Raw genomic sequence first — 23,621 nt, 5'->3', positions numbered from 1 at the left:
CCTTCATTTGAAAAATAAACCAAACCCCTATTCAAGCTGTACAAATTAGACTGATCAGAAAAGTTTTTTTATACAATTAGTGGTATTAGTTATATAATACTGTTTATTCTACATAAAAATTATCCTCTGTCTCCTAATATTTTCTTTCTCATTTCCTTAATAACTAAAAATTGGGAACTTCTTTGCTCATTTCCTTAATAACTAAAAATTGGGAACTTCTTTGCTCATTTAATTTCTTTTCCAAAAGTTTTAAGTAGATAGAATCCAGTAATTTTTAATTTATATACTAAATAGCTGAAATAAATTGATTTAGGGCTGCTTGTTTGGTGTGTCCTAATTAAATTAAGATTGCATATGATATTGCAAGAAAATATTTCAAAATATTTACTTATAAGCATCTTTTTACAAATCATGAATTAACATGTTATTCAAAATATGTTCATGTCAATTCCACGTATTCATTAAAGTGGGTTCCCAAAAAATTGCTAAGCAACATTTCTTTATCCCTTATTCAGTTTTCATATGATCTAGAAACTGTGCAATATTTTTCTTAAAATAGTACTTCATCATTTTTCTTATAAAAGTGTTACACACCAGTTTTGGGACTTCCCTGGTGGTGCAGTGGTTAAGAAAACGCCTGCCAATGCAGGGGACACGGGTTCAAGCCCTGGTCCGGGAAGATCCCTCATGTCGCAGAGCAACTAAGCCCGTGCGCCACAACCACTGAGCCGGCACTGTAGAGCCCGCGAGCCACAAACACTGAAGCCCGTGCACCTAGAGCCTGTGCTTCGCAACAAGAGAAGCCACCGCAGGGAGAAGCCTGCACACTGCAATGAAGAGTAGCCCACTCTCACTACAACTAGAGAAAGCCTGTGCGCAGTAACGAAGACCCAATGTAGCCAAAAATAAATAAATAAATAAATAAATTTATCAAAAAAAAAAAGTTTTACACCCCAGTTTTAAAAGACATTAAAACACAGATAAGCATGGAGAAAAGGTAATTAATCTGAAATCCCACCACCTCTGTCAGTGACAAAGTGAGTTGAACTTGATTTCTGGTTGCATTTTCATTCTTCAATCTCAGAGCCCCAAGAACGAAGAGCAGTGTCTTTGGCTGATTGGTTTTTTACTGAAAGTTTGCAGGCAACTGATTTTTGTTCCTTAAACCTGAAGCCCTTGCCACCGTTGTTTCTTCACTGCAGGTTCCACTCCTTTCTGCTCTTTATGGGTCACCCACCTTATGCGATTCGGGAAGTGAACATAAACAAGTTCTGCAGGATCATCAGTGAGTTTGCACTGGAGTATCGCACCACCAGGGAAAGAGTTTTGCAGCAGAAACAGAAACGGGCCAACCACAGAGAGAGAAATAAGACCCGAGGGAAGATGATCACTGATGTAAGTTTCATGAAACGAGTTTCTTTATTTCATTTATTCTGAAAGTCCGATCAACCATAAACCTCTCTACAGGGACTGCCCTGGCAGTCCAGTGGTTAAGACTCCACGCTTCCACCGCAGGGGGCACGGGTTCAATCCCTGGTCAGGGAACTAAGGTCCTGCATGCCGCGCAGCACGGCCAAAAAAAGAAAACAAAAACATAGAACTAAGACATAAATTAAGGATGCGTGGCTGGTGGAGGAACTTTAACCCACCACACAATTAATTAACTTGGTGTGTTGTATGATGCTGATGACTTTAAATGCTTGATTCCATTTTCAACCTTTGCGATGTGGATAGAATGGAAGAGGAGAAGAAAAAATACAAAAGATAACGGCACTTATAATAGGAAGACAAATGTACTGATTTGGGAATTGATTCAGTTAATAATCACAATGATACTATATAACCAATCAGCTGACACATGGACCACCCATTCTAGGCATCTGAATGGAGAAATCATTGATGTGGTTGCTCAAAGACATAATCTGATGGGCTCTTGGCAGTCCCTTGAGTTCGAGGGTATCAGGGTGGAAGGAGAGCCCAGAGGACAGTGAATTCATTCAGCAGGAGTTCCCAATAGCCCCATGGGGGGGCCCTGCACACTTGCATGCCTCTGCTGCTCCTGGGCTCCTCCCCCATCTCTTCTACTTCAGCCCTGAGCCCACCCACACCACGGGTGCAGTGGGAAAACATCAGATGGGAGATGCTTTGTAAGTGGAAGGCAAAGCAATGCGTGAGGATGCCAGAGACAGACAAAGACACAGTGCAGATGCCTCTCTAATGTGCCTTTATGAAACTTAGCCCATCTTTATATATATCTGAGCATCACATTGCCTCTCAGTGATCCAGGGACTGGATAGGCAAAGGAGTAAGCCATAGGGAGTGGCATCATCCTGGGGTTGCAAACCTCTGCCGAACCCAAGTCAGGCAGATTTCTTCGGGGAGGAATAAAATCAGTTAAGAACTCACTGAGGCTGCCTTCTGTGCCAGACGGGTGTTCACACTGTAGGAGAAACAGAAGACATATGGTTGCTATCCACGTTCCTGAGGGTGTAACTTTCTTGGATGCATTACAATTTTGTTACCATTTTAAGGCATTTCTAAGGAGAACCAGGGACTAATCCCCTCACCATTCACCCCACCCTTGATCCCTTGTTTCCTTGGAATTTTCTGGACCCTTAGGGAGTGCTCAGATCACTTTTCTGCAGAAGGGACCCTTTCTACGGACTGTTCTGAAGGTCAGTGCCATCAGCTGAGTCTTCTGTCTCCTCTCCTGAAATCTGGGTTCAATCGGATCTTTAGCTTCCTGGAGGACAGCAACTAAGGAAGCAAACTGAATCCATTTGGGCAAACTATAGCCCACATTTCATTCCAAAGTATTATTTTTAAAAGTTTTAAAAGGGAAGTGCTTATGTTTGTGGAAATGAAACATACTGGAGGGTGAAAAATACAAGACCAATATGCATATGCTTATAGTTATGAAAACACACCAGAATTTCTTGCCAAATTCTTCAGATTTTTTACAGATCCCACTAATTTTTAAGTTCTGTCCTTCTCTGAAAATATTCAGTCTTACTATTTATAAACAGGGGTAAATGTTTCTAGAATTGGATTCAAAAATATTTAAATTCTCATTAAAATCTGGACAGTGCAGGCTTTTTTAGGGTTCATCCTCAAGGTAGTCCCTGTTTTTAGTGGTCCAAGTGGCACCATTTATGTAGAAAGATTGCCATCTGCTGGAAGATTAGGATACTGTCATTCGAAGCAAAGTACTTAGCTTCAAGTTTTTCCAACTCTCAATTAAGCGCCTATAGTGTGCCCAGCAAGCGACACAGGGCACCGAGGAAAATGTGAGTGCAATAACAGACAAGCTTGTACCCCAAAGATGTCATGATCTGGATAGAAAACAACATAGATGCACAACTTAGACCACTGAAAACAAAACCAGGCAATAGAGAATCACAGAGCCCCTGAGCATTAGAGCTGGAAGTGATTTTTAGAGAAAACTGTAGTAAGTCATTTTTAATATAGATGCTGAATAATGATGGTGGAAGTGGTTGCAATTAAACAGAGATGACTTTAGAAACACCATTATTTTATAAGACACAGAGAAGTCTGGGTAAAATCTGAAGACCCTACATTCGTAGCCCCACATCTGCTTTGTGTGCCGTCTTTCCTCTTCTTTCTCTGTTTCTGAATATGCAGAAGGCTTCCTTTCTTACAATCCAGGAGTCCTGCCATGTAAGGTTCAGTGAGAAACTAAGTCATCCCTTGTTCCTTGTGGCCCAAACTAGTCCCAGGCAAAATGGTGACACAGACAAGGCAGCACAAGGTAAGTGTGGCCTTTTCTGCCGTCATCACACCCCAGACGGGTGGTGAGAATGCAGGCTGTCCATCCAGGGATTCCCACAGCCTAGCCAAGGGCCATGGTCATCCTGGGTGAGACTTAATCTCTCCCAACCGCAGCTTCCTTTTCTATGAAAAGGAAACACCAGTGACTGGGAGATATCAAGAGGGCTAGAGATTTGTATGTTCAGCACCTTGCACGTGTGCTAATTGCCAAAAAAATGCCAACCATCTGGTGAAATAAAGAAGCTCTAAGGTTGAAGATGGCGGAGTAGAAGGACGTGCGCTCACTCCCTCTTGCAAGAGCACCAGAATCACAACTAACTGCTGAACAGTCATTGACAGGAAGACACTGGAACTCACCAAAAAAGATACCCCACATCCAAAGACAAAGGAGAAGCCACAATGAAACAGTAGAAGGGGTGCAATCACAATAAAATCAAAGCCCATAACTGCTCGGTGGGTGACCCAAAAACTGGAGAACACTTATACCACAGAAGTCCACTGGAGTGAAGGTTCTGAGCCCCACGTCAGGCTTCCCAACCTGGGGGTCCGGCAATGGGAGGAGGAATTCCTAGAGAATCAGACTTTGAAAGCTAGAGGGATTTGATTACAGGACTTCGACAGGACAGGGGGAAACAGAGACTCCACTCTTGGAAGGCACACACAAAGTAGTGTGCACATCGGGACCAAGGGGAAAGAGCAGTGACCGCGTAGGAGACTGAACCAGACCTACCTGCTAGTGTTGGAGGGTCTCCTGCAGAGGCAGGGGGTGGCTGTAGCTCACTGCGGGGACAAAGACACTGGCAGCAAAAGTTCTGGGAAGTACTCCTTGGCATGAGCCCTCCTAGAGTCCACCATTAGCCCCACCACAGAGCCCTGGTAGACTCCAGTGTTGGGTGGCCTCAGGCCAAACAACCAACAGGGAGGGAACCCAGCCCCACCCATGAGCAGTCAAGCAGATTAAAGTTTTACTGAGCTCTGCCCACCAGAGCAACAGCCAGCTCTACCCACCACCATTCCCTCCCATCAGGAAACTTGCACAAGCCTCTTAGACAGCCTCATCCACCAGAGGGCAGACAGCAGAAGCAAGAAGAACTACAATCCTGCAGCCTGTGGAACAAAAACCACATTCACAGAAAGATAGACAAGATGAAAAGACAAAGGGGTATATACCAGATCAAGGAACAAGATAAAACCCAGAAAAACAACTAAATGAAGTGAAGATAGGCAACCTTCCAAATAAAAGTTCAGAATAATGATAGTGAAGATGATCCAGGATCTCAGAAAAAGAATGGAGGCAAAGATTGAGCATATGTAAGAAATGTTTAACAAAGACCTAGAAGAATTAAAGAACAAACACCTAGAAGAATTAAAGAACAAACATACAGAGATGAACAATACAATAACTGAAATGAAAAATACACTAGAAAGAATCAATAGCAGAATAACTGAGGCAGAAGAATGGATAAGTGATCTGGAAGACAGAATGGTGGAATTCACTGCTGCAGAACAGAATAAAGAAAAAAGAATGAAAAGAAATGAAGAAAGCCTAAGAGACCACTGGGAAAACATTAAATGCAACAACATTCACATTATAGGGGTCCCAGAAGGAGAAGAAACAGAGAAAGGACCCAAGAAAATATTTGAAGAGTTTATAGTCGAAAACTTCCCTAACATGGGAAAGGAAATAGCCACTCAAGTCCAGGAAGCACAGAGAGTCCCAGGCAGGATAAACCCAAGGTAAACACGCCGAGACACATAGTAATCAAATTGACAAAAATTAAAGACGAAGAAAAATTACTGAAAGCAACAAGGGAAAAACGACAAATAACATACAAGAGAACTCCCATAAGGTTAACTGCTGATTTCTCAGCAGAAACTCTACAAGCCAGAAGGGAGTGGCATGATATATTTAAAGTGATGAAAGGGAAGAACCTACAACCAAGATTACTCTACCCAGCAAGGATCTCATTCAGATTTGACAGAGAAATCAAAAGCTTTACAGACAAGCAAAAGCTAAGAGAATTCAGCACCACCAAACCAGCTCTACAACAAATGCTAAAGGAACTTCTCTAAGTGGGAAACACAAAAGAAGGAAAGGATCTACAAAAACAAACCCATAACAATTAAGAAAATGGTCATAGGAACATACATATCGATAATTACCTTAAACGTGAATGGATTAAATGCTCCAACCAAAAGACACAGGCTTGCTGAATGGATACAAAAACAAGACCCATATATATGCTGTCTCCAAGGCACCCACTTCAGACCTAGGGACACATACAGACTGAAAGAGAGGGGATGGAAAAAGATATTCCATGCAAATGGAAATCAAAAGAAAGCTGGAGTAGCACTACTCATATCAGATAAAATAGACTTTGAAATAAAGAATGTTACAAGAGAAAAGGAAGGACACTACATAATGATCAAGGGATTAATCCAAGAAGATATAACAATTATAAATATATATGTACCCAACATAGGAGCACCTCAATACATAAGGCAACTGCTAACAGATATAAAAGAGGAAATCCACAGTAACACAATAATAGTGGGGGACTTTAACACCTCACTTACACTAATGGACAGATCATCCAAACAGAAAATTAATAAGGAAACACAAGCTTTAAATGACACAATAGACCAGATAGGTTTAATTGATATTTATAGGACATTTCATCCAAAAACAGTAGATTACACTTTCTTCTCAAGTGAACATGGAACATTCTCCAGGATAGATCACATCTTGGGTCACAGATCAAGCCTTGGTAAATTTAAGAAAATTGAAATCATATCAAGCATCTTTTCTGACCACAACGCTATGAGATCAGAAAGCAATTACCGGGAAGAAAACGTAAAAAACACAAGCACATGGAAGCTAAACACTACACTACTAAATAACGAAGAGATCACTGAAGAAATCAAAGAGGAAATCAAAAAATACCTAGAGACAAATGACAATGAAAACACGATGATCCAAAACCTATGGGATGCAGCAAAAGCAGTTCTGAGAGGGAAGTTTACAGCAATACAAGTCTACCTCAAGAAATAAGAAAAATCTCAAATACACAATCTAACCTTACACCTAATGGAACTAGAGAAAGAAGAACAAACAAAACCCAAAGTTAGTAGAAGGAAAGAAATCATAAAGATCAGAGCGGAAATAAATGAAATAGAAACAAAGGAAACAATAGCAAAGATCAATAAAACTAAAAGCTGGTTCTTTGAGAAGATTAAGAAAATTGATAAACCACTAGACAGACTCATCAAGAAAAGAGGGAGAGGACTCAAATCAATTAAATTAGAAATGCAAAAGGAGACATTACAAGAGACACCATAGAAATACAAAGCATCCAAAGAGACTACTACAAACAACTCTATGCCAATAAAATGGACAACCTGGAAGAAATGGACAAATTCTTAGAAAGATATAACCTTCCAAGACTGAACCAAGAAGAAGTAGAAAATGTGAACAGACCAATCACAAGTAATGAAATTGAAACTGTGATTAAAAATTTTTCAACAAACAAAAGTCCAGAACCAGATGGCTTCACAGGTGAATTCTATCACACATTTAGAGAAGAGCTAACACCCACCCTTCTCAAACTCTTCCAAAATATTGCAGAGGAAGGAACACTCCCAAACTCATTCTATGAGGCCACCATCACCCTGGTACCAAAACCAGACAAAGGTACTACAAAAAACCAAAATTACAGACCAATATCACTGATGAATATAGGTGCAGAAATCCTCAACAAAATACTAGCAAAGAGAATCCAACAACACATTAATAGGATCATACACCATGATCAAGTAGGATTTATCCTGCATATGCAAGAATTCTTCAATATACCCAAATCAATCAATGTGATACACCATATTAACAAACTGAAGAATAAAAACCATCTAATCATCTCAATAGATGCAGAAAAAGCTTTTGATAAACTTCAACACCCATTTATGATAAAAACTCTCCAGAAAGTGGGCATAGAGGGAAACTACTTCAACATAATAAAGGCCACATATGACAAACCCACAGCAAAGATCATTCTCAATGGTGAAAAACTGAAAGCATTTCCTCTAAGATCAGGAACAAGACAAGGATATCCACTCTCACCACTATTATTTAATATAGTTTTGGAAGTCCTAGCCATGGCAATCACAGAAGAAAAAGAAATAAATGGAATACAAATTGGAAAAGAAGAAGTAAAACTGTCACTGTTTGCAGATGACATTATACTATACATAGAGAATCCTAAAGATGCTACCAGAAAACTACTAGAGCTAATCAATGAATTTGGTAAAGTTGCAGGATACAAAATTAATGCACAGAAATCTCTTCCATTCCTATACACTAATGATGAAAAATCAGAAAGATAAATTAAGGAAACAGTCCTACTTACCATTGCAACAAAGAGAATAAAATACCTTGGAATAAACCTACCCAGGGAGACAAAAGACCTGTATGCAGAAAACTATAAGACACTGATGAAAGAAATTAAAGATGATACCAACAGATGGAGAGATATGCCATGTTCTTGGATTAGAAGAATCAATATTGTGAAAATGACTATACTACCCAAAGCAATCTACAGATTCAATGCAATCCCTATCAAACTACCACTGGCATTTTTCACAGAACTAGAACAAAAAATTTCACAATTTGTATGGAGACACAAAAGATCCTGAAGAGCCAAAGCAGTCTTGAGGGAAAAAAACAGAGCTGGAGGAATCAGACTCCCTGACTTCAGACTATACTACAAAGCTACAGTAATCAAGACAATATGGTACTGGCACAAAAACAGAAATATAGATCAATGGAACAGGATAGAAAACCCAGAGATAAACCCACACACCTATGGTCAACTAATCTATGACAAAGGAGGCAAGGATATACAATGGAGAAAAGACAGTCTCTTCAATAAGTGGTGCTGGGAAAACTGGACAGCTACATGTAAAAGAATGAAATTAGAACACTTCCTAACACCATACACAAAAGTAAACTCAAAATGGATTAGAGACCTAAATGTAAGACCAGACACTATAAAACTCTTAGAGGAAAACATAGGCAGAACACTCTTTGACATAAATCACAGCAAGATGTTTTTTGATCCACCTCCTCAAGTAATGAAAATAAAAACAAAAATAAACAAATTGGACCTAATGAAACGTAAAAGCTTTTGCAAAGCAAAGGAAACTACAACGAAGACAAAAAGACAACCCTCAGAATGGGAGAAAATATTTGCAAATGAATCAATGGACAAAGAATTAATCTCCAAAACATATAAACAGCTCATGCAGCTCAATATTAAAAAACCAACCCAATCAAAAAATGGGCAGAGGACCTAAATAGACATTTCTCCAAAGAGATACAGATGGCCAAGAAGCACATGAAAACCTGCTCAACATCACTATTAGAGAAATGCAAATGAAAACTACAATGAGGCATCACCTCACACCAGTTAGAATGGGCATCTCAGAAAATGTACAAACAACAAATGCTGGAGAGGGTGTGGAGAAAAGGGAACCCTCTTGCACTGTTGGTGGGAATGTAAATAGATACAGCCACTATGGAGAACAGTATGGAGGTTCCTTAAAAAACTAAAAATGGAACTACCATACGACCCAGCAATCCCACTACTGGGCATATACCCTGAGAATACCATAATTCAAAAAGAGTCATGTACCACAATGTTCGTTGCAGCTCTATTTACAATAGCTAGGACATGGAAGCAACCTAAGTGTCCATCAACAGATGAATGGATAAAGAAGATGTGGCACATATATACAATGGAATATTACTCAGCCATAAAAAGAAATGATATTGCGGTGTTTGTAGTGAGGTGGGTGGACCTAGAGTCTGTCATACAGTGTGAAGTAAGTCAGAAAGAGAAAAACAAATACCATATGCTAACACATATATATGGAATCTAAAAAAAAAAAAAATTTGTCATGAAGAACCTAGAGGCAGGATGGGAATCAAGATGCAGCCCTACTGGAGAATGGACTTGAGGACATGGGGAGGGGGAAGGGTAAGCTGGGACAAAGTGAGATAGTGGCATGGACATATATACACTACCAAATGTAAAACCGGTAGCTAGTGGGTATCAGCCACATAGCACAGGGAGATCAGCTCGGTGCTTTGTGACCACCTAGAGGGGTGGGATAGCGAGGGTGGGAGGGAGGGAGATGCAAGAGGGAAGAGATATGGGGATATATGTATATGTATAGCTGATTCACTTTGTTATAAAGCAGAAACTAACACACCATTGTAAAGCAATTATACTCCAATAAAAATAATAATATAAAAAATAAGAAATAAAAAAAAGATGTGGTACATATATACAATGGAATATTACTCAGCCATAAAAAGGAACGAAATTGGGTCATTTGTAGAGATGTGGATGGATATAGAGACTGTCATACAGAGTGAAGTAAGTCAGAAAGAGAAAAACAAATATCGTATATTATCACATATATGTGGAACCTTGAAAAATGGTACAGATGAACTGGTTTGCAGGGCCGAAATAGAGACACAGATGTAGAGAATAAACGTATGGACTCCAAGGGGGGAAAGTGGCGGGGGTGGTGGTGGTGGTGGGATGAATTGGGAGATTGGGATCGACATGTATACACTAATATGTATAAAACGGATAACTAATAAGAACCTGCTGTATAAATAAATAAATAAAATTCAAAAATACAAAAAAAAAAAAAGAAGCTCTAAGGTTAAGAAAAAAATCATCTCTTGTCAGAAGGCCATTTGCCTAGAGGCAGTGCAGAACTGGAAGCATTTTGTCATTTCGGCTCCCAAAAGTTTAGTCAGTTCTCAAAAACCTGTGCCTGATTTGCTGGCCTGGCTTGTAACCTCGGTGGAAACACAAGTTAAATTGAGGGTGTGTTTGATTTAAAATTAAGAAATTGACATGACTTTCACCCTCAATTTATTTTTGGAAAAGGGATATTGTATTTAGTTACTTAAAGCAGTTTGTCTGGTGATAATTAAAAGAATGGCGTGTCAGTTCAGACAGCCTCCATGAAGGACAGGTAAGATTTTAAAAAGAACTGAATTTCATGTTTCTGAGGAAAGAGTAATAGGACCTGTTCTGCCCTGCAGTTGTCCTACTTGTCCTGTCTGGCCTGTCTGTAGAAGGATTCACGGGGACCCAGACCCAGCAGCCTGGGCAGAGAGAGGTCCAGCACTCGGGCTGAGAGGGGGGGACGACAGCTGATGGATGGAAACAGGCAGAGGGAAGCTGGTAAACTTGCTGAGGGCCTGATTGCTGGCAGGTGGTGGTTCCACGGAGCATGGCCAGCTGAGTGGCAGGGCACAGAGTGAGGTCTGTAATGGTCAGGGGACCAGGTAAGCCGGTTATCATCCTCCTAGGCAGCCTCAGGAGACGGGCCTGGAGCTCCAAGTCCCTCCCGACTTTGGTCAGGACCTGTCTTGGGGCTCTCGGAGAGAATGTCCAGACAGGAGGGCTTCGCAGGCAGGGCTCAGCAGCTCCCAAATCAACAGGGTGTACCCTGGTTGTGTTGGCTGAATTCTTTATTTGGAATTTGATGTGACAGTCAGATGATCTCATCTTTGCTGACTTCTGTGCCTTCTAAGAATCCCCTCTGTCTTTCCCATCCTGTCCTGTCCTGTCCTTTCCTCTCGAGTAGACTGATGAAGAGGATGAAGTTGAGGTAGGATGTTTATAAACACAAAGAATGCCACGTGTGACCTTCTCAAGCGTGCTGTAGAATCTAACCTGACATAAGCAGCATGAAGTGTCAGCCCTGTTCAGTGCTTTAAACCTTGCATGACTGTTTTCTGCTGGGTTTCCGTGTGATCACTAACCCCCTGACACAGGTTCTCATCATGATGTGTGTGCCAGGGACTGACTGGAGGGTAACTGCATTTTCCAAGCTGTCCCTGAGTTCCAGGCCCTGTCAAAAGTGGCAGGGTCAGCAGATCTCTTCCTGCTGCTGGACAAATGGACAGAGGGGTGGGGTGGGCAGTAGCTCCTCCCCCTGACCCTGGTGCAGATGCCAGAACCAGAGACCAAGGCCGGGCTGCTCAGCCCTGAAGGATGAGGAAGGAGCTGTGCAGATGGTACAAGTCACGGATGTGTCCCGGGCTCTAGCACCAGGGCTGAGACACTGGATAAAAAGAGAAAGCCAGAAGTCTATGGAGCTACTTTTTGTTATTCTAACTGACTTTTTATTTTTCATCCAGATGTTTGGCATTGTGTGCGTATGGCCCGATATTCTAGCATACCTCTTGTAAAACATATATGCTGTCTTTGTTCAGCTAGAATTAGAGAACATCATCATGCGAGTGTAATGCTTGTGAAAACAATTACATTTTTGACACAAGGAGAAGTCGTGAGTGTTGCCAAACTCAGTTTCAGCATGAATTTCTGTGCCATGTTCTGATCTGGGCCCTGAATCAAAGCCTTTTGGGGCCTTTGGCAAGTCACTTAATCTTGGATGGCCTCAGTTTCCTTCTCTTTAAAGTGAGGTGGGACTAGTTCTGGAAAAATCCTTCCCAACTCCTAACATTGTATGATTCTGTAACTGAATCCCACTTTTAAACTTCTACCGTCTTAAGTGATATATGAGAAACTTCTAACTGCTTTCTGGCACTACGTTTTAAAAAATAAATCTCACTATATTTGATTAACAAGCATATTTCAATGCTCCTATCAAGGCTGTGGTGTTAGAAACAGATTTGGTTTCTGAATTTTTCCCAGAGTTGAGGTCTGTTGCCCCTTGCCGGCTCCCACTGAGGGAATCTGCAGAGAGCTGGGAGACCCACTACCTGGAGGGATGGGTGTGGTCCTTCTGGGGCCAAGGCTTCTCTTTCGGATAAGAGAACTTCCTGGATATGCAGATGCTTTGTCATTAGTTCATTGACCCCTCATTGACTGCCCCGTTGCTAACTTGTCTGCAGAATGCGCGTAAACAAAAGACAGAGAAGAGAAGGCTTTCCTCACCTAAAGGTTTTCTAAGCTTGAGTTGGCTTTGGTCACCTCACGCCTTAACCCCCCTTGCTCTTGCAGTCTGGCAAGTTCTCCGGTGGTTCCCCGGCGCCCCCGAGCCAGCCACAAGGCCTGAGCTATGCGGAGGACGCTGCCGAGCACGAGAACATGAAGGCCGTGCTGAAGACCTCGTCCCCTGCCTTGGAGGACGCCACCCCCGTGCTGGGCGTCCGCACACGCAGCCGAGCAAGCCGAGGTAACGCCCTCTTCCAGGGTGGCCACCCCGTGGTGTCGGGTCCCCTCCACAGGGTACAGATTACTGTGCCCGGGAAGTGACCGCTCCGGGCCGTGCACTCCCCAGGGCTCTCCGTGCTGACGTCATCACACTTTCCTTCACTCACACCTTTGTGACCCACCTTCAGTAGCTTCATCTCAAAAACAAGCAACCCTTCCCAAAAGCACAACTTAGTTCGCACAACAGGAATCAGTAATGTAAACGAATCCTCATGGGTTAAAGCCCCCAGGCCAAATTGAGCCAGCCATTTATTCTTGTAAATAAGGTCTTATTGGAACACAGCCACCCTTCCTTCTGTGGTGTTGTCTAGGTGCTTTTGCACTGCGGTAGCAGAGTTGAGGGGTTGCAACAGAGACTACAGGGACCATAGAGCCTAATGTTTTTACTCTCAGGCGAGGTACAGAAAAAGCTTGATGACCCTTGGATTAAAACGCTATCCCTTTTTGCCTTTGAAATCCTTGGAGGCAGAGAGGAAACTAAAACTTCAAGATGGTAAAGACAGATAAGAGTTTCCAGGTCTGTTACATAACCTGGTAGGGATTTTTTGTTTTAATTAAGAATTGAGATGCACTTTGCATCTGAGAATGTTTACCCGTATTTCCCTGGTCTAGTCTGATGCCACACGAACCTTCCTAAGTTTCCTCGCTGCCTGCAGGATCCAGCGCACGCGGTTCATGCTGTTGTTTGAGGTTCCCTGGGGTCTGGTACCCTCCTGGCTCCCACACTTGGCTTTCACTCAGCCCCACACTGTGGGCAGTGCCCTACTCTGCACACCCTGTGTCCGCCTGAGCCCCTGCCGTTGCTCATCCCGTCCCCTCTCCTCGGCCTGTCCCCTCTTCACCTCCAGAATCCGCCTCCTCCGCGTTCTCTGCCTTGCCACGTACTCCTGAGACCCCAGTTTAGGTCTCAGGAACTTACAAACTTTATAACTAAAGAGGATGAACTCCTGGAGAGCCAGCTTTCTCCTCTTGGTGTTTGCTTAGCACACAAGCTAGAAGAAACCATGTATTTATTGCCCAAATTGGAATGCTTTAGTGTGTAAAAGGGGTTCAAGTAGTAATTACAGTGGGAAAATAAGTAAAACTGTGCAGTCTGGGTGAACTGGATCGTGGGTTACCTTACACGTCACAGAACCTTAGTAACAAATGAGTGTGTGCAGCGCCCATCAGGCCCTTGCTAGGCTCCAGCGAACATCCAGGCTCACAAGATGTTAGAAAGGCAGCCAGGATCTAGAGGGCTGTGATCTGGAGAAACTCCTGAGAAGACCCATCAGTGACTTCTATCTAGCTTTGCTGACTGCCCTTTTTTTTTTTTTTAATTTTAATTTTGCTGTTGTCAACTATGTTAAGTATTTAAAAATGATGATAGGAATAACAACTTTAACATAAAAGAAAAAACAAAGGCAGTTCCAGGTTTTCTTTGGCAGGAAGGGGGTCACGTGGTGCATATGGTTTCTTGTAGCTTCTTGTGAACCAAGGGCCACAAGCTGCTCAAGAAGAGGAGGGTTGAAGGGGCTTCCAGGCTGAGTTCTAGATCCGTAAGGTTTACACGGGATTCCCAAGTGAAGCTGCACTTCAGGCTATTTTATAAATGACCAAATGTTTTTCTTATTTCACGTGAGTACAGTGTCACTGAATCTAGTTCCTTCTCCTCTTCTTAACGTTGGACCTTTAACAGGGCTTTTACTTTGTGATATACAGCTTAGACTATGCCGGAAGAAGGGCTGCCTCCACCCACCCTTCCCCAGTGTTATCCTGACTGAGACACAGATGATAAGTAGAAAAGTCACCCCTCCTACTACAATCTTGATTCCCAAACTATACCCCAAATACATGCAGGTATTATTATTACATCAAAGAATCACAGATTAGGTTCTCTGGGATTTGGTCTTTCCAAACCCTCTGACTTTTAGGTAGTTTTGGATGTGTAATTAGGGAAAGAAAATAAATTACGATTTGGCAACACAAAGGCAGCCTTTTGGTAACCAACAGCAGACAGACGCAGCTGTGACAAACCACAGTACTGAGCACGTTGTGTGGGACATTCTGATTGTCTGGTTTTCTATGTGGAAAGAAAGGTGCCCTCTTCTTGGCCAGTGCTGTCTATAAAAAGCCTCCATTTCTGAGAAAAACCAAGAAGTGACAGGAGAGAAAGAGTGTGTAAATAAGACAGAATATAAGAGGAGAGAAGAAAGTGGGGAAGGTCAGAAGGTGAAGAAAATTATAGCATTAAATGCTGAGCAGTAGTGACTGTCAGTCTAGACAAAGTGTAAAACAAAGATAAAAATAAAATAAAGCAGCTTTGCAGTGTTGGGGGGTGTGGGGATGGGAATCACTGGTCTCCCAAAAGGCCTAGGACATCCCATGCATGAGTCTGTCTGTGCCCCAGCAGCTCTTGCAGGCTTTGTCTGCTAGGCTAACCATGGACACCAGGAGATCAAGGGCAGCATTAGCACCTGTGCCACAGTGACCCCAGCCATCAGGAGTTTTGAGCCACTGTACCTTGGTGGATGCAAGGGTAGTGCAGTGAAAGCCACCTTGGGAGATGGAGTCCAGTATCTCTAATGGAACGTAACACACTGTGCTAATTTTAAAAGAGAAAATAGAAAATCCTTCCTGACTGGAAAGTACAAAGAGAAAAAGATATTGCTGGGTTTGTACAATATGCGTTCCTTTTCACTAATTGATGAAAAGGATTAGAAAGGAAAGCTGTTCAGTTTCTCTGCACATGCAGAGACTTCTGCTTCCAGGTGGCATGTCGTAGGAAGGAACAAGCCACCACTCCTGCTGCCATAACCAGAAACTTTAATAAAATAACAAAAGCTTTCTCTCAAAATCCATCAGGGAACTGTGAAAGGGAAGAGGACTAGACAAACTAGAATTCTAGGTGAGCTGAGAGCACTTCTCTAAGAGCATTTGCCAAGTCTGGGCACAGGCTGAGAACTGGACTTGCCATGTGCAGAGTGACTTTAATAGTAAAGAGAAGCCAGCAGGACTTCTAGTGGTCACGTGAGCTGGCGTAAGAGTTTGGAGCTAGGGGAGCTTCAAATGCAGACAGTTTTCTCCATGAGACATTTGTTAAGTGCTGGGGCAGCATGGGGAGGGGGAAGCTGGGCCAGAAAGGCTGCAGGAAATCTCCTACAGTCTTGAAGTTCTGAGGAAACAAAGACAAGCTAGAGTAAGCGCCTTCAACAAATGCATACAGATAGTTAAAGACAGACTATTTAAAGACAGAGGTGGACTGATACTCAATAAAAACTGCTATCTGGCCCCAACCCTGCTCAGTCCTTCACTGTGTCTGCTTAACAGGAAAGGGTAAAGACTGGGGAAAAATGACACCGACTTCAGTCTCTGCATTCTTTTCTACACAAAGTCCAGTGCGTAGTCAAAATTATGAGCCAAGAGAACATGAAAACGTGGCTGACAAGAAGAAAAGTAGAGCAGCAGATCCACAGGTGATCCAGATGTTGAAATTTGCAGTCAAATTTAACCATTTATAAGTGTTAACAAAAATAAAGGAAAATAGAGACAAATTGATAAAAAGTTTGAAATTTATAAAAAAGAATCAAATGGAAATTCTAGAACTGAAAAAAAGAAAGATCTGAAATGATTAACTGTTATCATGGGTTTAACAGCAGACTGGTCCCAGCAAAAGAGATTAGTGAATTCAAACAACACGGGTTAATAGAAAATGTACAAACTGAAGCATGGTGAGAAAAAATAGAAAGAATGGAACAAAATGTAAGAGATATGTGGGACACAGTCAAATGGTCTAATGTGTCTGTAACTGGAGTACCAGAAAGAAAAGATGGGTAAGAAGAAAAATTAAAGAAACAATGGCTGAGAATTTCCCAAAGGCTCATGATAGATATCAACCCACATGTTTAAAACCCGTAACAAATCCAAGGAGAGTAAATGCAAAGAAAACCACATCTAGGCATACCATGGGCAAACTGCCAAAAACCAAAGATATAAATAAAATCTTTAAAACAGCCAGAGAGAAAAGAATGTACTAAGGAGCAACAGTAAGAATGATGACTTACTGTTGACAGAAGCTATGGAAGTCAGAAGAAAGTGGAATGGCATCTTTAAATTGCCAAAAAGAGAACTTTCTAACCTAGAAGTCTATACTCAGGGAAATTCTTTCAGAAACAAAGGTAAGCATTTATTACATTAATATAATATCTATTTGGATATAATTATTTTCCTTTTAGACTATTTCTTTAAGTTAGATTTTTAAGGGAAAAAATTAGTTACAGTGTTTTCTTTCAAACTACAGTTTACATATTTTCAAAAATGAAGTTCAAATAAAGTGGTATACTCCTATCATGGTCTATAATGCTTTATCCCCTCCACCATATCTCTATCTATATATATTTGTATATATTATATATAATAATTATATAGACATCTCAGTATATATAAATGCCTGGCTAACACTTGGGAGACCATGGGGAGCCAAATGGCCCCTTGGAGTCTGTAAGGTATGGGCAGTGTTCTCCTGTGGCTATATGTGAGTGCAGAGGTTCCAGAAAGAGAAACATATACACGGCCAAGAAGAATGGGCATAAATGGTAATCAGGCAGTGACGACAGTAACCAAGGGGAGAGGGGATAAGAAAGCAGAACCAAAATGAGGTCATGAGAAAATGATGGTGTCACAAAACTGAATCTGACAATCCTGGACAGATGGCGAGATGTTCCTTGTAAGCATCTCCTGACACATCACAGTGAAAGCAGATTCCCAGGAATGTATAAGATGAAAGTATAGGTAATTCTAATGGAAAGATCAGATGATGCCTTCATTTCTGGCTCATCAGGAGCAAATTATATTATATTATGAGCAAAGACAATTGAGCTTTGTGTGTTTTGGGAAGGGTAGCTTGGCATTTCAAAATGAGGCACAGAATTATAAATCTGTAGGTAAAAGGGAAAACAGGAAATTGCTGGGCAAAAAGCAATTGCTGTATTGATGGCTCTGCTATGAATAGGGCCATGGTTCGGAGGCTCTGCAGAGCCCCAGTCTGAGGTCTGAGAGCTGTGCCGCTATGAGGCCTCTTGCCTCCAACTTGAACACCTGGACCAGCCTGAGGATGCAGAAAAATTCAGCAATTTCAAATATTTGTTTCTGAGAAGAACATATTTTTAAAGGATTTTATGATGCTGAAAAAGTTAGTCTTCTGATGGAAGCAAGTAAATCAAATTCTCTTGGGCATAAGCAGAAAAAGTAAAATGTCCTGACTTTGTATATCCCAGTGTTGTAGGTATGCTCCCACTCCTAAAGCAAAACGATTTTTATAAATGACCACAACAAAAACGTTGTCATCAGAAAACATTGTTGTCCTATGGCCACAGGTCTCAAATAGTGCAAGTGGTCCAACACTGGAATCCTGGTACTCCTTTTGCAAAGTGTTTATTTAATTCAGTCATGTGAACTTTACTAGCAGAAATTATGACTAAATTATAGCATATTTGCAGTGAACTTTCAACCACAAACACATGTCTATAAAATGTGCAGTCTACTGAACCGTAATCAACTATTCCCAACTATTTCTATCAATAGCCGAACACTGAAAGTTTTGAAAAATTAGTATAGAAATATAGAATTCAAAATTTAAGATATATATTTACTAACATTTTTTTCACCTGTGGTTTGAGAAAAGCTGACTGTTCTTCAGCTTTAGCTGGACCTTGGTCAAGTTCAGGGTACCTGTGTTCCATAAACATAAAAGTCTGAGAACACTCACCTGCAGGCTTTTAAAGTGTATGTCTATTACAAAGAGAAGGTAGAGGAAATTCACAATTTTGAGCACACTGTACATCTTTTTTCTTACAGAAGCATATTTCCCATCTTAGAGAAGAGATTGCACAGGGAAGTTGGTCAGTCACAAAGGCACAGTTTTTGATGAATTAAAATAGCATTCATTTCTGAGTGTTTAATATGACTTGGGAACCCATGTTTTTGTGGTATTTTCTTCTTGCTGGTCTAGGGGCAGATGCTTTTATACCAGACTTGGACTGTCTTAACGTACAGCTATTTATAAACATATTTTTTTCTGGTCAGGGAGCAGATGAATGTACCAAAGAAAATGTTGTGTTAACTCCCTTTTCCTGGTAGAAGAGGGCAATCCTGTTACGATTTTTAAAGGCTAGTTAATCCAAAGATAAGCTATATGTTACAAAATCCATTGATTTTTATTTAACTGAATGAGAAGTTAGGGCTAATTGACATTCGCTAGGCACATACAACCACAGATGGGGAGCTGACTTAACAAATGGCTCTGGACATTTCTGGAAGCACTCTACTGGGTATCTGTGATGTACATAGCGGCACATGGCGTGGGAAGTCTGCCCTTCCACGACCACAGGACCTGGCAGGTGGAGGCACATCCAGGACAGTGAGAGATGACAACACAGCTGCGTGACAGGGTAGTATGACATAAGGGCCCCAGGTATGGATTCATGGGAGGTCAGAGTCTGGAGGGTGATGGTCACGGGTCACTGTGGTGCCCCTGCAGTGGGGATGGGGGAACACCCTTAGATCCATCAGGAGACTCAACCCTGGCTCTGGCCTCTGCTGTGCTCTGTTGCTGACGAGCTTTGCTGCTGCAGGAGCAGTGCTGTGTTTTCCTCCTCTCTGAGTACCTCGTGCTGTCTGGTTGTTTAATTCTTCAGGACCCGCTAGTTCGTGGACTATGGGAATGGATGACTCGCCTAATGTCACGGATGATGCTGCTGATGAGATCATGGACCGCATCGTCAAGTCGGCCACCCAAGTGCCCAGTCAGCGAGTGGTGCCGCGGGAGAGGAAGCGCTCCCGGGCCAACCGGAAGTCTCGTAAGTGCCTTGGAGTTAGGATGTGGGACTCTGCCTGCGGGACCAGCCCTCTGGTTCTGTATGACCCAGGAAGGGCAGGGACTCAGAGGTGGGCTCTGGTGAATTGTCAGTGGTGCCCGGAGGGCCCACCTGTGCCCATTGACAAAAGATTTCGTGCTGGACACTCAGCATTGGCCGCTGGGGAGGAGGGGTGCTGCAGTCACCTGTCCAGTGTATTTGCTATTTCTGGTCAGGCCTCCCCCAATTCACACTTTGTCCCCAGGAAGGTGTGAAAGGCCCTTAGATGACTCTGGTGTGCAGGGGTGGGCACAGTGGGGCCCGTTGCCAAGTACTGCCCTGGATGCTTTGCTGAGGCCATATTATTGCCCCTCACCCAGCATCAGGGGCTACTTTCTGGGCTGGAGACTATTCCCCCAGGGGTTCACTGCTGCCCATGAACATGCTGAAGGTGAAACCAGGGGTGGCAAGCGATTTTTGGTCCTTAGGATGCTTAAAATAGTTCATGTTAGCCTAGGTTGACCAGTTGTTTTTTTTTTCCTACCAAACAGAGGATTCAACTAAATCAAAGCGACTTATTTGCCCCCGTAGTCTCAGCCTGTTACCTGCCCCTACCCACTGAATGACAGGTGTGGAGTTGCCTCTGTGGGCACCATGCTGACTCTCACAGGGATGGCTCACTGTAGAGAAGCAGGACTCTCTGAACCTTTGACATCTGCCTTCATGGCTGTGGCCCTAGTGTGTTTCAGAAGAGAGCTCAGCTCCCAAGCTTTGGCCTGGTGCTGGTCACTCAAGGTCAATCCCTAGGACAGGGACTTATGATGTTTTGTAAAAAGGAAGTCTGGCTGCCTCCTCATTTCCTGGCTCCCGAAGGTGAAGGGAGGGAGAGTGACTGTGAGGAGGCAGGAGTTCAGTAAGAACTCAAACTCAGAGCCCCCCACGCGGTGCCACCTTTGAGATTCATACAAGAGGTGACTGAGTTTTGGGCTGCATACTTCGGACCCCTTGGTTCTGTTTGACCCGTTGACATGCCTTGTTTCCAGGGTAAAGAACACTAAACCAAATTGCTGCAGACTCTCGGACCCTGCTCCTTTTATATCATTGGCTTTAGATTCTGACAGGAATTTTTCCCCAGAAAAGAAAGTATCACTTGACACCTCCACCAGGGAGAAGCAGAGCTTCTCAAACCATGGAACTTGGGGGCTGGGGGATGTGATTCTCATTCAGTGAGATGGGTGCCTGAGAGTCTGTTTTCACCACACTCCTAGGTGAGGTCCATCCTGCTGGTACACATTTTGAGTAACTTCTTGAACTGTGGCTCTCAACCATGGCTGCACATTAGAACTTTCTGCAGAGCTTTAAAAATTCCAGGTGTCTGGGCCGTACCCAAGCTGACCACCTGAGAGCCTCTGCGGTTGGGCCCTGCCCAGGCCCCTCGGGTGATTAGTGGCCTTAGGAGAAGGACTCTTGCTCCACTCTGGCGCCCCCTGCCACATTCCCTCTATTTTTTAAATGGAAAACTGTCATTCAGGGGCACTGGCTTTTTACATCTTCAGGAATATGTTTGTGGGCTCCAACATCAATATCTAAGACCTTTACATTTATTTTTTCCAACATTTCACTATTTCCTGGTGCTGCTGTGAATTCTTTGCCATTCTCTTGGTGCGCCCATGTAAGAACTTGGCTAGGGACTTGCTATTTAAAGTTGTTCCTCAGACAGTATGGGCACCTCTTGGAGGCTGGTTAGAAATGCATATTCATGGGGACCTCTCCAGGGCAACTGATTCAGAATCTGCATTTAACAAGATCCCCAGGGGACCCCATGCACGATAACGTGGAGGGGGTCAATGGGGTGTGAGGCCAGGACTGGAATTGCAGGGTCCCCAGGTGTGCACATCCTGGGGGGCAAACTCATCTCCAAAGGGGTGAGGCTGACCCACACTCTCTCCACACTGCATGCTCCAGGCCAGGCCAGCACTTGCCTTTTTGCCTGTCTGAAGCATGTGAAATAGTATTCCTTACGGTTTTAACTTACTTTTCCCTGCTAGTGTACTAGGAAGGTCTAGCCTCCTGTGATTTGCATCTCTTCTTTTGTGTATGGCCTGTCCATACCATTTGCCTGTTTTTCTCTTGCTCTTTTTCATGAATAGAAATCGCTTTCTTAAATAGTTTTTTAAATGAAACTTATGAGAGGCTTTTTGAGGTGTCTTAAGTAGATTATCTTCAGTACTTGCCCTTTATTGCCCTCCTCTTATTTACTTCAATAAACCAGTAACCAAATGGCAGAAATTTTGCACCAGTTAACTCCTGGGCTTCCTGCAGTGGGCAACCTTAGTGCAAGAGTCTCCACTGGGAGGAGCTGGGAAAAGCATGTGGGGAATCAGACCATGGGAGAGGAGTTGAGAAAGGATGCCAGGTCAGGGAGTGCCCTCCAGAAGGTGGGCAGGGTTGGGTCAGGGACCTCAGAAAAGGAGATTGCCTGAGAGGGGCCTGGCCCAGGGTATGTACTCCTCCTATAGGTTACATGTCTGTGTTGGCAAAGAGTGTTGGCCCTGCCCTCTGATCTAGAGAGAACCAGATTCTTAGAGAGACACATAATGTCACTGGGAACAATAACACAGTCATAATTAGTTTTCCTCTTCAATCTGGCCAGAGAGATATTTTGCCTGCTTTTGTGGTTGACATAAGATAATTTCCTGTGGTGTCGTTTCCATTCCAATCTTATGCAAAACAGCCCTATATTCTTTTTATTTAGCCCAACACATTTTGTCCTGTGATGCAGTTACTACAACAAATACAACACTGCATGTATGTAAATGTTTATCTGTAACAGGTTTAATTAATTAGTAATGGCACCATCCACAGAAATTTAAGATGGGGGAAGTTACTTTGATTTCTGTTATAAAGGGATGTGAACTCTAGCTTTTCATAAGAAGTTAAAGGAATGAGAAAAAACCAATTTGCAAAATTGATGTGAAGTGTCAGGCTGGGGCCTCACCCTGAAACAATGCTGCGTTTGATTTGATTGTTTAATGGTGGCCATGTGGCAAGTGGATAAATGAATAACCAGCATATTTGGGCTATACCTCATTTGGCTAAAGACAAGAATAGTCCAGCTATTGTAGGAAACCAAACAGAATCCAGCTCATAACCTAGAAATTTATGACCTGCAAGCCCCTCAAGAATCCTCTGAGATACTTAAACATCTGCTTTCATGTTTGATCCTGGTGGCTAGGCCTACATCCGCCAAATGTCCTGCTTAAAGCCTGAAATATGCAGCCAGTTGGGACTCACCAAGGGCACCATAATGGATTCACAGGTTCCCAGGCTCTGCCCCTTCTGTTGTTTTCCCAGCTGGTGCCATCGGGGTCTCATTAAGTAAAATGTTTCGAATTGTCCAGTTGATTTCTAGCCTGTGAAATGTCAACACAATGCACCTCATATGCTTCCCCAGATTCTAGCCACGGCTCTCGAATCGGCTGGTGGAGATGGCCGAGGAGAACATTCTCCAAGGTCTTGGTTTTCTTCTTATTTTGGTTTCTCTTTTCATCATACTGGGGCAAGTCCTTTGTCCCGGGGCTACTTGTTATTTTAGGCCTCCCGGATGTTGGTCTTCCCTAGAAAACCCTGAAGCTGACGGGCATCTGAGATCTCCTTCCCACTGTGATTCTGCAGGACGGCCTGGGGAAGAAAAGGGCCCCTTGTGTTCTTTTCTGTGGGACACAACTTCGGAAGAGGG

General features: G+C 42.8%; 1 protein-coding gene and 1 pseudogene across 13 annotated transcripts in view; one reads left to right on the top strand and one right to left on the bottom strand.

Annotated features, from left to right (window-relative positions):
- LOC309639174 (large ribosomal subunit protein uL4 pseudogene) overlaps positions 1–23,621 on the bottom strand; it is a 470,274-nt pseudogene that overhangs the window by 167,735 nt on the left and 278,918 nt on the right. The gene's annotated exons all lie outside the window — the stretch shown is intronic.
- FHOD3 (formin homology 2 domain containing 3) overlaps positions 1–23,621 on the top strand; it is a 490,767-nt gene that overhangs the window by 458,880 nt on the left and 8,266 nt on the right. For 9 of the 12 annotated variants that reach the window (XM_082415972.1, XM_082415969.1, XM_082415967.1 and 6 more), the window contains 4 exons: positions 1,203–1,395; positions 11,455–11,478; positions 12,837–13,011; positions 19,724–19,885. In XM_082415972.1, the coding sequence (XP_082272098.1) occupies positions 1,203–1,395; positions 11,455–11,478; positions 12,837–13,011; positions 19,724–19,885 (554 nt within the window). The remainder of the gene's footprint in view (positions 1–1,202; positions 1,396–11,454; positions 11,479–12,836; positions 13,012–19,723; positions 19,886–23,621) is intronic. The other 3 variants (XM_082415973.1, XM_082415968.1, XM_082415966.1) reach the window with 1 other exon arrangement.

This window comes from Balaenoptera physalus, assembly GCF_965194825.1.
Source record: "Balaenoptera physalus genome assembly, chromosome: 12".
Taxonomy (NCBI): domain Eukaryota; kingdom Metazoa; phylum Chordata; class Mammalia; order Artiodactyla; family Balaenopteridae; genus Balaenoptera; species Balaenoptera physalus.
The sequence above is the reverse complement of the archived record's forward strand: the minus strand, read 5'-3'. Positions and strand labels throughout refer to the sequence as shown.